General features: G+C 38.1%; 1 protein-coding gene across 4 annotated transcripts in view; it reads right to left on the bottom strand.

Annotated features, from left to right (window-relative positions):
- Positions 1-14,800, bottom strand: part of EXOC4 (exocyst complex component 4) — a 730,537-nt gene that overhangs the window by 527,477 nt on the left and 188,260 nt on the right. For all 4 annotated transcript variants that reach the window (XM_045062998.1, XM_045062999.1, XM_045063000.1 and 1 more), the window contains exon 8: positions 148-293. In XM_045062998.1, coding sequence (XP_044918933.1) covers positions 148-293 — 146 coding nt within the window. The remainder of the gene's footprint in view (positions 1-147; positions 294-14,800) is intronic.

Below are 14,800 nucleotides of genomic sequence, written 5' to 3'. Positions count from 1 at the left end.
ACAAAATAAAAAATATTTTCACTTTCTATAAGTTGCTTCAAATCAGCTTCCACTGGGTGAGGCACCAGCTGCCGAAACAGTAGAGAATATCCCACTCGGATCAAACACTCCTGATGCCTGCTATCTGACCATCAGGGAAATACTTACTTAAAAAGAGAATTTTTTGGCCTTTGAGGTTTCTTCTTGGCAAAAAAGGCTGCAAAATCGCGTCCAGTGCTGGCATAACTTAGTTGAGCTGATGGTTCAGAGGCCGTACGAGTATTTTTCATATCCAAGTACTCAGTCAACAGCATCTGTGCAATCAGATAAACAGTTTAATGCACACATTTATGATGGGCAACTAAGAAAAGCAATTTAAAATGATGAAAGCCTCATCCTTGACATTCGGAAGTATATTAACCTAGCTATTCATACTTCTAGTTGGAGATCTAAGGAATGATTCAGTATAAACAGAAAGTCATCTATTTGCCATCTACACTTAAAACTGAGAATAGGATGTTAGACATTTGAAGGTGGGGGTAACGGGGAACATTTTTCTTGAGGTTCCGCTATGCGCCAGGTACTGTGCCAAGAGAGTTAACCAACATTTATAACCCTCATAACTGGGGCACCCGGGTGGCTCAGTCATTAAGCGTCTGCCTTTGGCTCAGGTCATGGTCTCAGGGTCCTGGGATCGAGCCCTCCCTGCTTCTTCCTCTCCCACTCCCCCTGCTTGTGTTCCCTCTTTTGCCATGTCTCTCTCTGCCAAATAAATAAATAAAATCTTAAAAAAAAAACAAACCCTCATAACTCCCAATTGCAGCAATGTCAGCAGCAAGGGCGCAGTACTTACTGAGGGCTTACTATGTTGTAGGCAAGGGGCTAATTTGTAAAGTACAACATTTGATTAAAGGAATTCTCAGGTTACAGATAAGGAAGTGGTTTAGGGATTGCAGCATGAACCCTGGGATCCTCACTCAGGAGACTACGTCACACTCCTCGCTCTATAGTGAAGGGGAATAAGTGACTCTGGTGACTCCAACAAACTCGCTAAGAGGCACCATGAGCCACTGCAGGCTAAAAGGCGCTAACCTACAAATGATTTCTAGGGCCACTGCTCATCTTGACAGCTTCAAAGCAAGAAAACCAACAGCTTTTTAAATCATAAGTGCCAATGGGTAATACTTATAAAACTGATCCCTTTTACAGCCTCAAGGAGGGGAAGGCTTGGGCTCAAATCAGCTGCTCTATTTCTTTTTTTTTTTTTAATTTTATTTATTTACTTATTTTAGAAAGAGAGTGTGTGCACATATGTGCGCAAGAGGAGGTGGGAGGGGGAGAGGGAGAGAATCTCAAGCAGGCTGAGCTTGGAGCCGGACAAAGGGCTTGATCTCATGACCCTGCAATCATGACCTAAGCCAGAATCAAAAGCCGAATGCTTAACTGACTGCGCCATCCAGGCGCCCCAGCTGTTGTATTTCTAAGACGAGTGTTCTAAAAAGTTCCCACTGTTGTGAAAGAAAGTAGCAGATCTGGAAGAGAGATCACCATGGTTCCTAAGACTATCTAACGTGGAATTAAGTATGTCAACTCATTTCTGTAATCACTTGCCTCATTTAAAATTTCAGGATAATCAAGTGTTACCGAAGACGTAAGTGGGCACCTGGGTGGCTCAGTGGTTAAGCCTCTGCCTTTGGCTCAGGTCATGATCTCAGAGTCCTGGGATCAAGTCCTGCATCGGGCTCTCTGCTTGGCAGGGAGCCTGCTTCCTCCTCTTTCTCTCTGCCTGCTTCTCTGCCTACTTGTGATTTCTCTCTGTCAAATAAATAAATAAAATCTTAAAAAAAAAAAAAAATGTAAGCAAGCAATTCTACCCATGACTGAAATAAAAGCTTTGCAGACTCAAGTTCCAGTAAGTGTTCCTTCCATCTGCAGGTGTATATTCATTCATTTGCATATTCATTCAATAAAGCTTTGAAGACCATATTAAATGTTATCAGCAAAAGCATTTATGAACCACTCTGTGAGCATGATGCTGTCCCAAGTTTTAAAGCCAATTATGTCTGTTATGAGCATATATGTGTTACTAAATATTTATTAAGTATCAGAAATGTTCAGAAAATGACCCTAATTTGATCTTCCAATCTAGCAAGCCAAAGCTACTATCTATATTTTGGAGATGAAGAAACAGATTTAAAGGTTGGAGAGACTAGCCTATATCCGTGTGTGGGTGCAGGAATTAATGGGAAATCTCTGTACCTTCCCCTCAATTTTGCTGTGAACCTATGTATGTGGTCTTTGGGGAAAAAATAAATAAAACTAGCCTAAGGTCTTATAATTAAGGAACAACAGACCAGGATTTCAACCCTGGTGCAGTTGACTCTGTAGCCTGGTTCATCCCCACGACACTCTACTCTTACTGAAAGCATAAACTCTCCCAATGAGAATGGCTATGGGTGGCAGCAAACAGACTTAGTCACGTTTCTATACAAAGGAGATTTCACTGGGAAACTATAAAACATATTAACAGATTGGTCAGTGTTTTTCTTAATATGTTTACGAGGCTACCAGAATATTATTCAGCACAGTGATATAGTAATATACTGACAAATACCATCTCTGCTAATACGTCATCCAAACTGCCCAAGAGGCAAGGAGAATATTAAATTGGGTCTTGACTTCAGTAACGACTCAACTAAGGAACTTGATGACTTTGTAGATCTGGCACTCAATTACTGGGTAGATCCAGAGTTGATGCTAATAGTTTGTGGGAATTTGTGATCAAAAGAAGGCTAGTAAACCAGAACAGAATTTCAAATTGATAGGATCACAGAACGATGTCTATAAAGGCACTTGTTTTCATTCAAGTGTTGGTTTTAATACCAATCAGTGTGACAGAAATAGGTTTCTACCAAAGCATGAAGATACATTAAACCAGGAATTCTTTTGAGGTACTGCTTGTCCTAGAATTCAACGGTTGGCCTTGTACAGTAAAATATTGACTGATCAGGGCCTAACTGAGGAGCATCCTTAAAACTCAGGTAATTCAACATCGCTGTTCTTTTTCTCCAAGTCAGTAAAGTCCTCCTAAATATCACCTCTTACTTTATTATCTAGTCTTCTACACTGGCTTCTCCCCTTCTTTCGACAAACACATACTATTTCTACCTTCTTAACCAAAAATCTTACTTTGGTCCTCATTCTCTATGATCTTCTTTCCCTTCTGTCCTTAGGTTCCAGACGTACAAAGCAGCCTTCACATGTATTTCTGTTACCATGATACACTTTAGCCCTGACTTCCCTCCCACGCTCCAGTCCCACCTCTGTGACAGCACACTTGATCTTCTCTCACATTGCTCGGATAAAGTCAAGCCTAAATTCTGAGACCTAAATGCTTTTCCCATAAAATGGGCAATTCCTTCTGTCTTCTTTCTGTGAGGGATTTCTTGTTCTTACCAGCCTCTGGGTTTAAAACTTCAGAACGGTCCTTGGTCACTTTCCCTCACCTTTGTACCCATGCAGGAGTTAGTACCCCAGGGCATCAATCTTTCCCGACTCTCTATTATTTGTCCCCACTCATCATTTGACAGCCATCAACTTCAACTCACGTTGTTTCTCTGTCTGCCCCTGGTCTCTTCTTCCTCCAGTCCCTCCCATACACCACAAACAGAGTGGTTTTCCTAAAACCCTGTTGCCAATGCTGTCTTAAGGCTATTTTGTCCTCTGCGCCAATCTGACCTTAGTATCTACTCCTGATCATATCTTAGTGTCCACGACATGAACCCAGCACTCAATCAGAATCAACTACTTACCTCTTCCCTGAACATTCATGCCAGGGCCCTCTCATTTTTAGAACGCCTGACCTAGGTTACGCTCTTTCCTCGATACCCTAACAAACCCATCCCCAAAACAATTCCAATGTTTTCTCTCCAATGACTCCTTCTCAAGCCACTTTAGGCAGCTGTCCCCTTTTCTGAGCTCCTACAGTACCCATCTGATACACTGTTAAAGAAGTGTTCATCAAAAACTATCTGATATAATGACCTAACATTTAAGGAAAAGACACCCAACCACCCCAATTTTTACAGTTCTTTACTTTCATCATAGAGCCATGAAACACACCAGAAAATGAAATATATATACTGTGAATCAGTCAATTTTACAAAATGTGGTAAGAAGCCTTGATGTATATGTTTTCAATACACACGTTAGAAATATTCTCAAAAACAGAATGAGCCCTGTACATAACCCTTCAGTATAAAAATCTATAATACAAGTGAAATTAAAAAGGGATAGCTATGGGGCACCTGGGTGGCTCAGTGGGTTAAAGCCTCTGCCTTCAGCTCAGGTCATGATCTCAGGGTCCTGGGATCGAGCCCCACATCTGGCTCTCTGCTCAGCGGGGAGCCTGCTTCCTTCTCTCTCTCTGCCTGCCTCTCTGCCTAGTTGTGATCTCTGTCTGTCAAATAAATAAATAAAATCTTTTTTAAAAAGGGGGGGAAGAGCTATGATTTTAATCAAAAGCTTTGCCATATTTGGTTCCTTCACTGTATTTGGTTCTTTTTCTAATATCATTTACCACCAGTTAGAAAATACTGCATTAAAACAGGTAAAGTCTTATTTTGATACCAAATTGTAAAAAGTGTTTTTTTTTAAATACCTCAAAGAACAAAAAAGCTCCTTTTTCTAAGCTTGGAATTTGCCTGAATTAGGCAAAATCATCTACTACCAAGTCTTGACACAAACGTCAGACACCTGGTATTAAAATACAACCGTGTAATTTCTTGGTGATTCCACATCGTTATGAATAATGTACTCCATCTTCTAAATTGTACATAAACATTCTAAACCATTAACTATGGGTTCAAATCTCCATTTTTATGAGCAGAAATAAGCCACACGCATTGTCTTTTGCCTGGCGAAAATCACCCAAGACTGGAATTCTGAGACATTATATGAGCTAGCAATCATATCTTATCCATAGAAAACCTAAAGAAGATTATCCCATGTTCTTGTTAACTCTAAATTCCTTCATATCTTTTCTCTTTTTAAGCACAGGTAATTGCTATAAAGAGAGTCAAAGTTTATGGGGTCTTTTACCTTCAAAGGTATTAATTTGTAGTACCAAAGACAAGAATTATGAAAACATGGCTGGAAAGCACCAGAATATCCACAGATCCCAGGGATATTACGATTCACTTTTTCTTTTGAATACCTGCTATGCTGAATGGTTCTGTGATAGAAGCCAAGAAATATAATGCTTTAAAGAAAATACAAATTGGGGTGGTCTGGTATTTCTTCTGCTGTAATATTTGATTAGCAGTTGCAAAGATGCTAGTCAGAAATCTCATGATGTATCAAGCAGAGCCAAGATTTTGAAATTTAGAACTTGCTTAGCATTGGCAACATCATTCTAAATGAATCCCTCATTTACCATTCAACCTTCTTTATTTAAAATATTGCTTGTGGCTGCTTATGTCACACACCCAGAGTTTCCTAAAAATAAATATGGAATTTACCAGCTTATAGTGAACACATTTCCTGTCTTCAGCTTCTATGTTAATCTAAGTAGAAACATCCAGATCCCTCTAGGTAGTTAATATAGTAAATCCCTTTCACTAGCTTCGCAGCTTAGAAAATCCTTACCTCATCTAAAAATTGTTCCCCAACTACACAGTAGACTCTGGTTGCCATGCTTGTAACCATGGGAATGTCACCCTCTCAGCCAGAGCCTACTCTACTGGGGAGAAAGTCAACCCCCAGTTAGGCCCTCAGGTTCTCTTTCCTAGTAATGGATTAGTGGGATACAGTCTCTGTTGGTCAACGGAGATGAAAAGATGTAAATTCTTAGGGCAACCTTCTCATACTATGTGAATGAAAAACCAAAGAAAGCCAATCTGCAGAGAGGATAAAAGAATGAACTAGATGATGAGATAGAAACAGGAGATAGGTCTTTTATCCATTTTGAGTTTATCTTTGTGTACGGTGTAAGAGAATGGTCGAGTTTCATTCTTCTACATATAGCTGCCCAGTTTTCCCAGCACCATTTATTGAAGAGACTATCTTTTTTCCACTGTATATTTTTTCCTGTTTTGTCAAAGATTATTTGACCATAGAGTTGAGGGTCCATATCTGGGCTCTCTACTCTGTTCCACTGGTCTATGTGTCTGTTTTTATGCCAGTACCATGCTGTCTTGGTGATCACAGCTTTGTAGTAAAGCTTGAAATCAGGTAACGTGATGCCCCCAGTTTTATTTTTGTTTTTCAACATTTCCTTAGCGATTCACGGTCTCTTCTGATTCCATACAAATTTTAGGATTATTTGCTCCAGCTCTTTGAAGAATACCAGTGGAATTTTGATCGGAATAGCATTAAAAGTATAGATTGCTCTAGGCAGTATAGACATTTTAACAATGTTTATTCTTCCGATCCAAGAGCATGGAATGGTCTTCCCTCTTTTTGTGTCTTCTTCAATTTCTTTCATGAGTGTTCTGTAGTTCCTTGAGTACAGATCCTTTACCTCTTTGGTTAGGTTTATTCCTAGGTATCTTACGGTTCTTGGTGCTATAGTAAATGGAATCGATTCTCTAATTTCTCTTTCTGTATTTTCATTACTAGTGTATAAGAAAGCCACTGATTTCTGTACATTGACTTTGTATCCTGCCACGTTGCTGAATTGCTGTGTGAGTTCTAGTAGTTTGGGGGTGGAGTCTTTTGGGTTTTCCATATAAAGAATCATGTCATCTGCAAAGACAGAGAGTTTGACTTCTTCATTACCAATTTGGCTACCTTTATTTCCCTTTGTTGTCTGATTGCTGTTGCTAGGACTTCTAATACTATGTTGAACAAGAGTGGTGAGAGTGGGCATCCTTGTCCTGTTCCTGATTTCAATGGGAAGGACGCAAGCTTTTTCCCATTGAGGATGATATTTGCTGTGGGTCTTTCATAGATAGATTTGATGAAGTTCAGGAATATTCCCTCTATCCCTATACTTTGAAGCGTTTAATCAGGAACGGATGCTGGATTTTGTCAAATGCTTTTTCTGCATCGATTGAGAGGACCATGTGGTTCTTCTCTCTTCTTTTATTAATTTGTTCTATCACACTGATTGATTCGCGAATGTTGAACCATCCTTGTAGCCCAGGGATGAATCCCACCTGGTCATGGTGGATAATCTTTTTAATGTGCTGCTGTTGGATCCTGTTTGCTAGGATCTTGTTGAGAATCTTAGCATACATATTCATCAGTAATATTGGTCTGAAATTCTCCTTTTTGGTAGGGTCTTTGCCTGGTTTGGGGACCAGGGTAATGCTGGCTTCATAGAAAGAGTCTGGAAGTTTTCCTTCTGCTTCAATTTTCTGAAACAGCTTCAGGAGAATAGGTGTTATTTCTTCTTTGAAAGTTTGGTAGAATTCCCCAGGGAATCCATCAGGTCCTGGGCTCTTGTTTTTTGGGAGGTTTTTGATCACCACTTCAATCTCGTTACTAGATATTGGTCTATTCAGGTTGTCAATTTCTTCCTGATTCAATTTTGGGAGTTTATAGTTTTCCAGTAATGCATCCATTTCATCTAGGTTGCTTAGCTTATTGGCATATAACTGTTGATAATAACTTTTGATGATTGTTTCTACTTCCTTGGTGTTCATTGTGATCTCTCCCTTTTCATTCATAATTTTATGTATTTGAGCTTTCTCTCTTTTCTTTTGGATTAGTGTCGCCAATGGTTTATCAATATTGATTCTTTCAAAAAACCAGCTTCTAGTTTCAAAGTGAGACAGGAATCCATCAGAATCCTAGAGGAGAACACAGGCAGTAATCTCTTCGCTATCAGCCACAGCAACTTCTTTCAAGATATGTCTCCAAAGGCAAAGGAAACAAAAGCGAAGATGAACTTTTGGGACTTCATCAAAATCAAAAGCTTCTGCACAGCCAAGGAAACAGTCAAGAAAACAAAGAGGCAACCCACGGAATGGGAGAAGATATTTGCAAATGACAGTACAGACAAAAGGTTGATATCCAGGATCTATACAGACAATCATATCAAAAAATGGGCAGAAGATATGGACAGACACTTTTCCAATAGACATAGAAATGGCTATCAGACACATGAAAAAATGTTCATCATCACTAGCCGTCAGGGAGATTCAAATTAAAACTACATTGAGATATCACCTTACACCGGTTAGAATGGCCAAAATTAGCATGACAGGAAACAACATGTGTTGGAGAGGATGTGGAGAGAGGGGAACCCTCTTACACTGGGTTGGAATACACTGGTGGGAATGCAAGTTGGTGCAGCCTCTTTGGAGAACAGTGTGGAGATTCCTCAAGAAATTAAAAATAGAACTTCCTTATGACCCTGCCATTGCATTCCTGGGTATTTACCCCAAAGATACAGATGGAGTGAAAAGAAGGGCCATCTGTACCCCAATGTTTATAGCAGCAGTGGCCACGGTCGCCAAACTATGGAAAGAACCAAAATGCCCTTCAACAGACAAATGGATAAGGAAGATGTGGTCCATATACACTATGGAGTATTATGCCTCCATCAGAAAGGATGAATACCCAACTTTTGTAGCAACATGGACAGGACTGGAAGAGATTATGCTGAGTGAAATAAGTCAAGCAGCGAGAGTCAATTATCTTATGGTTTCACTTATTTGTGGAGCATAACAAATAGCATGGAGGACATGGGGAGTTAGAGAAGGGAGTTGGGGGTAATTGGAAGGGGAGGTGAACCATGAGATACTATGGACTCTGAAAAACCATCTGGGGGTTTTGAAGGGGCGGGGGGTGGGAGGTCGGGGTACCAGGTGGTGGGTATTATAGAGGGCACGGATTGCATGGAGCACTGGGTGTGGTGCAAAAATAATGAATACTGTTATGCTGAAAATAAAAAATAAATTAAAAAGAAAAAGAAACAGGAGATAAATTTATAGGTTGCAACCCAAGTTTTCCGTAATTTACAGGTCTCAAATCCAGTTGCTAAACATCTTAAATTTTCTACTCTAGGGTTCCACAATATATCCTTTTGACCTTTATACATTTTCCTTATTTTTTTCTTATGATAGCTTGAATGATTTTTTTGTTTCTTCACCAAGACACCTATAGATAAATGACTACACACTAACATGGATGTAGTGACATTTATATCACAATTTTTGCACAACACTGATATCTCACGATAATAAGAGGAGTGGTTTAAACAGGTTTCAATCTGTGCACTAAGAAACCAATTCTCCTCACTACTAACTTCAAATGTTCCATGATTTTACAGCAAAGCCATACTGTACTGATCCTACATGATGAATCTGAAAATTAGATTGCTAATGACTGGAGCAATAATAAGGTGAAAAGAAATCACTGTGCACTAAGACTACTTTTCTTGAGCAGTATCTTGAATGTACCTATATTAAATACAATAATTTTCATCTTACTTTTCAAACGCAGATGTCTAGGAGTTTCTGTTATAGGCACAGCAAAGTAGCTTCTTTTTGGACTAACCCTTATATCGATAATAATTATAAAAGCTAAAAAGATCAGACCAAAAAAATAATCATGGTATTAATTTGAAGGCCATGGAGAGAAACCAAATTGGGCAGAAATTGGTAGCTTTCACTCTTGAAAGCACACTAGTTGAGGCCCTCTGGTTTCTTCCCAGAGTGAACTTCCTACTTTCCATGGAGCAAGAGCAGAACTCAAGCAGAAACTACAGTCTCAATGGATGGAGGAGACAAGGCTACGTCCAGGGACACCAGGACATCCAGAATTTGAGAACAGAAATCCAAAGAAGGGGGTAGCAAAATCAGCATAATATGTCCCTCAAACCATTTCTTTGATTCCAGAAAATATTACAACAGGAACTGAAACAATATTTTAAAAATTAGGGCCATTAAAATTACTAAAAACTATCAGATTTCCCCTATGTATGTGGCTAGTGAATGAAAGGTTAACGACAAAGAAAAAAAAATTCAGTTTTAATGAAGCATTTTCATTTCCCTGTTGTATAAGGACTAAAATATTCTGCAGTAAGGAAACTAAAAGAAAAATAAACAGTCATTTTGCAAATGGAATGGCTGCCTGCTTAATTATACTCATTATCAACGGCAATTGTGTAATTAAAACCACTATTAGTATGATCTTGTGACTAGTTCCTTGGTGTTTAAAGCAAAACAAACCCAAAAATTCAATGAGCACACATGTGTTTTCTGGTCCTGTACCAAATACCTGAATCAGGAAAAACCTAGATCATGTTTAGCTCCCTGCCAACCACAACAGATGTGTTCTTAACAAAGAAAACCCAGTTAATATTTTCCAAAAAGGAGTTCTCATTTTTTTAATTAAACATATTTAATACCCAAAATATGCAAAGTATTATGCTGGATATAAAAACAAGATTCAAAAATAAATCTTTCCTTAATATCAAAATAAATCAATTTTACTATATACGTAAAATTTTATAAGTGTTAAAATTTGTAAAGAGTTAAAAGCCAAATCAATCAATCAGTCCTTCCCCTCATATGCTTATCTAGTGACAGACACATACATGAATGACTACAATACAAGGGAAAGTGGTAAGCATCAAGACAAAGAAATTGCTATGAGCACTTATCAAAGGACAAAACTACTCCTAACTGGACAATGAAACAAGGTTTCAAGATCATGGCACATGTAAAGACATAAATAAAATCTTAAAACATGTAAAAGCCAAAAACCAAAATGGTGGAAGGAATAGAACATACCAAGAAATGGTGCTGGGGAAATTCAGAGTATCTTTAGGTATCTTTAGCAGTGAGTAAATAGCTCAGGTAAGAACAAAATGAACAGTGAGAGATAGATCTGGAAAGTTGGTAAATGGACAAAGTTCTCAGGACCTTTAACACCAGGCTCCGGTACTGAAGCCAATACGAAAGTAGACGGCAATAAAAGGTTGTGAATGAGTCAGTAAAATGGTGATAAAAAATACTTTAAATAAATGAACCTAGCAGCATATGAAATAAAAGATTAGAAGGGGATGGGATTTGGGGTAAAATGAATGACTAAGTAAATTATGATTAAGGAAGTACTTAACACATGAAGGAAAAACCTACCAAGATAAAGAAAAAAAAGAAAAAGAAAAAGAGAGGGGCTTCTGGATGGCGCAGTCAAGTGTCCAACTCTTGTTTCAGCTCAGGTCATGATCTCAGGGTCTTGAGATCAAGCCTGGGGTCAGGTTCTGAGCTCAGCAAGAAATCTGCTGAAATTTCTCTCTCCCTCTCCCTATGCATGCTCTCTCTCTCAAAATAAATAAATAAATCTAAGAAAGAAAAAAAGAAAAAAGAGAGAAAGGAAGGAAGGAAGAGGAAAGAAAAGAAAAAGAGGTTAACTAAAGTAGTGAGAATGGGATTGTACAATTAAGGATACATTTGCAAGTCAATGCAGAGGGGGAAAAATGAACAAAATTTAACCAGTTATTCTGCAAAGGAAGGAGGAGGATAAATAAAAGAATAACCAAAAGATTGCCCATCTGAGCAAAGAAAATCCTGTGGTTCCATGAACAATAACCAGGAATGCAGGAGGAGTCTGCTTCGTATAGACAATAAATTTAGTTTGAAATATACTCCCTTGTGAAGCATATGAATATTCATATTCATGTGTACCCTCAAATGCATAATTGTGAAAGGGGAAATAATGCTGATGAAATTTCCATGATTTATACATTAATTAACTTGCATTAGGACTATTAAGTATATTTCTATACAGTCTCCAAAGGACACTTTGAAGGACACATGCCCTTGAATATCAGTAATGTGATTTTATCCCACAGTATTGCTTAAAACAGCTTTGTTGAGGTATAATATATGTACCATGAAATTCACCCATTGTAGTGTATGCTTTATTGATTTTTAAGTGACTGTATACAATGTAACCACCATCGCAATCATTCTAGAACACTCCTGACACCGCAACATTTCCCTTATGATGTTAGCAGCAGCTTTTCCATAGAGCCTTTCATCAGGTTGAGGAAGTTCCTTTCTAGTCCTTGTTTGCTAAAGGTTTTTGTTTTTTAATCATCATTGGGTGTCAAGTGCTTTCCTGTGTCTACTGAGATGATTAAGTGGGTTTGATCCTTTATTCTATTAATAATTATGTATTACACAGATTTTTAAAAATAAATCCCACTTAATCATGGTGCATAATACAGTTTTATGCTGACAGATCCAATCTGCTCGTATTTTGTTCTAGAAGTTTGCATCTATGTTTATGAGGGATATTGCTCCCTACTCTTCTGTGATCTTTCCCTATTTTATTAGGCTGATACTAGCTTCATAGGATGTGCTGGAAAATGCTCTTTCATTTCTCTGTTTTCTAAATGAGTTTACAAAGGATTGGTATTATTTCTTCTTTCAATGTTTCATAGCACACGGGTGTGGCTTCTCTACCGGGAAGACTCTGGTTTTTCTTTTATTTCCCACACCTCCTCACCCGTTGGCCCAGCCCCTTCCCTCCTCCCCTCTGGAACCATTGGTTTGTTCTCTGTACCTATGGGTGTTTCTGTTTTTTTGTTTTTAGGAAAATTTTTAATTACTAATTTGTTAGAGGACAACTCAGATTTTCTACTTCTTGAATCAATTTTGCTATTTTGTGCCTTTTTAAGATTCCTCCACTTCTTTTAATTGCCTAATTGGTTGGCATAAAGCTGTTTATAATATTCCTGTATAAGCTTTTTAAATTTCTTTAAGGTGTGTGGTAACGTCTCTTCTTTCATTCCTGATTTTGATACCTTTTAATTGATCAATTGAGCTAAAGATTTATCAGTTTTGATCTTTTCAAATAATCCGCTTTTGGTTTCATTACTTTTTTTCAATTGTTCTTCTGAGTTTTACTTCACTGATTTTTACTTTTGTCTTTATCATTCCTATTTCTGCTTGCTTTGGATTCTTTTTCTCCTTTTCTCCAGCTCTTAGGGTGCAAAGAAGCATGGATGATTGTAGGCCTTTTTCCTTTCGCTCATGGTGTATTTAGAAGTTAGTTGCTTTACTTCCAAATGTTTAAGAAGATTCGAACTTTCCTCCTGTTGTTTAATTCTGTTGTGGCTAGAGAACAGACTTATCCCATGATCTGGTGTACACTCGAGTATGTCCTGTGCAACAGTTTCTGTTCCAACAGTGTGGGGTAGAGTGTACCTTATCCATCAGTTTCACTCAAGATGCTTAACCCTGTTGTTCAAGTCTTACGTTTTCTGTCTAGCTGTTCTATCAATTATTGAAAAAAATAGTATGGAATCTCTAACTTTAAGCACTGAATTTTCCACTCCTTTCCATTTTGTCAGTTCTTCCTCCATGTATTTTGGACCCTATAATATTCTGATGGTTATTTTTAACTCACTCAGAAAAAACAGAAGACAAATAAAAGAAACCATGGTCTCAATGGTTTTTTTCTAAATGGTCTCAAATGGTCTCAACACCCCAAGGCACATTTCTATTTCAATACATTCTCTGCCCACTTCTTTCAAACATATTTTAAAGTTCATTCTACCTATTTCTCTCACTTTCTCCCTTTTCCTCAAACGTGACTACCAAGCTCCATGACTTTCTAAACACCTTTACAAAGTAAAACTTCAGCGACTGGTTCAGCTTTACTCTGTAAGAAGTCTAAGATGTCTCCTCACACTATGTTAAAATGATCCCTTTTAACATCACAGGGCCTTTCTCAGTCTCCTCGATTTCATTTCAACAATGTCTCCTCTATTTAACATTCTTGCTCCTTTGGAAATACTCCATCTCCATGGTCTCCAACTTTGAATCCCTTTTGCTGACCGCAATATCCTATTTCCTCCCAACTAACACACACCTTTCCCTTCTCAGTTTGGACTCAGATTTGGGAAAGACTGATCTGCATATTAGAATCACCCTGAAAACCACTTTAAAAATAAAGATTAATGTGCCCCACGTTAGAAACACAAAATGAGAGGGTGATATGGAAATGCGGAAAAAGTGACCTTGATAAGGGCTCTACAACTCAGCTAGCTGTACGGCCTTCACAGGTTGCTTCATCCAGCTAAGCCTTGTTTCCCTCATCTGTGAAATAAGGGTAACAGGATCTACTCCCTAGAATTAATATGAGAATAAAAGAAAAAATACATAAAATACTTAACACATAACCGTCTGTTATTATCTCTGGGGATGAGGCTCAGAAAATCTGCTATGGTTTTTTTTAATGCATCCCAAGAGCCATGTAACAAAGATATTATCTCCCTGTGCCTTAGAACTTTGGTTTTCTCAACTGTAAAACAGAAGGAATGATATCACCTGCCCCAAGGAACTAGCATCAGGAGTGAGTGAGTTAATGCTATCAATTACTTAGAACATTGCCTGGAGCACAGCAATGTTTATTTATTTACAAATAAATAAAATTTATTTATATAAAATATAAATTTTTATTTAAAAAGTACATAAATATACTTTATTCATTAAGTAAATAAAATTATCTCTACATCCTCAGCATCTTCCCACTGTTATTCCTCTTCTCTTTCTTCTTTCCTCTTCCCTTTCTCTCTCTAATAAAACCTCAATGGCTAAGCCTAGGTTTCTGCTAGTACTCTCCAGACTTCTGAAACACTTTCACTTCAGTGAATCTGACTACCGCGTTGTCCAATCCAATCGTCTGCACGCTGAATATCCTTACTTTTTATTCTTGTTCTCTTCCATTCTAGTTACTTCTGCATTTCAGATCACTCCCAGGTCTCCCTCTACCAGCATACTTTCTCTCAAGTTCTACAGATGCACTCCCATCGTCTGCAAGAGCGTCTGTCTGGTTTCCACACCTTTATCAAAATAAG

This window comes from Mustela putorius, unplaced genomic scaffold, assembly GCF_011764305.1.
Source record: "Mustela putorius furo isolate JIRA1106 unplaced genomic scaffold, ASM1176430v1.1 tig00003845_pilon_pilon_pilon, whole genome shotgun sequence".
NCBI lineage: Eukaryota > Metazoa > Chordata > Mammalia > Carnivora > Mustelidae > Mustela > Mustela putorius.
The sequence above is the reverse complement of the archived record's forward strand: the minus strand, read 5'-3'. Positions and strand labels throughout refer to the sequence as shown.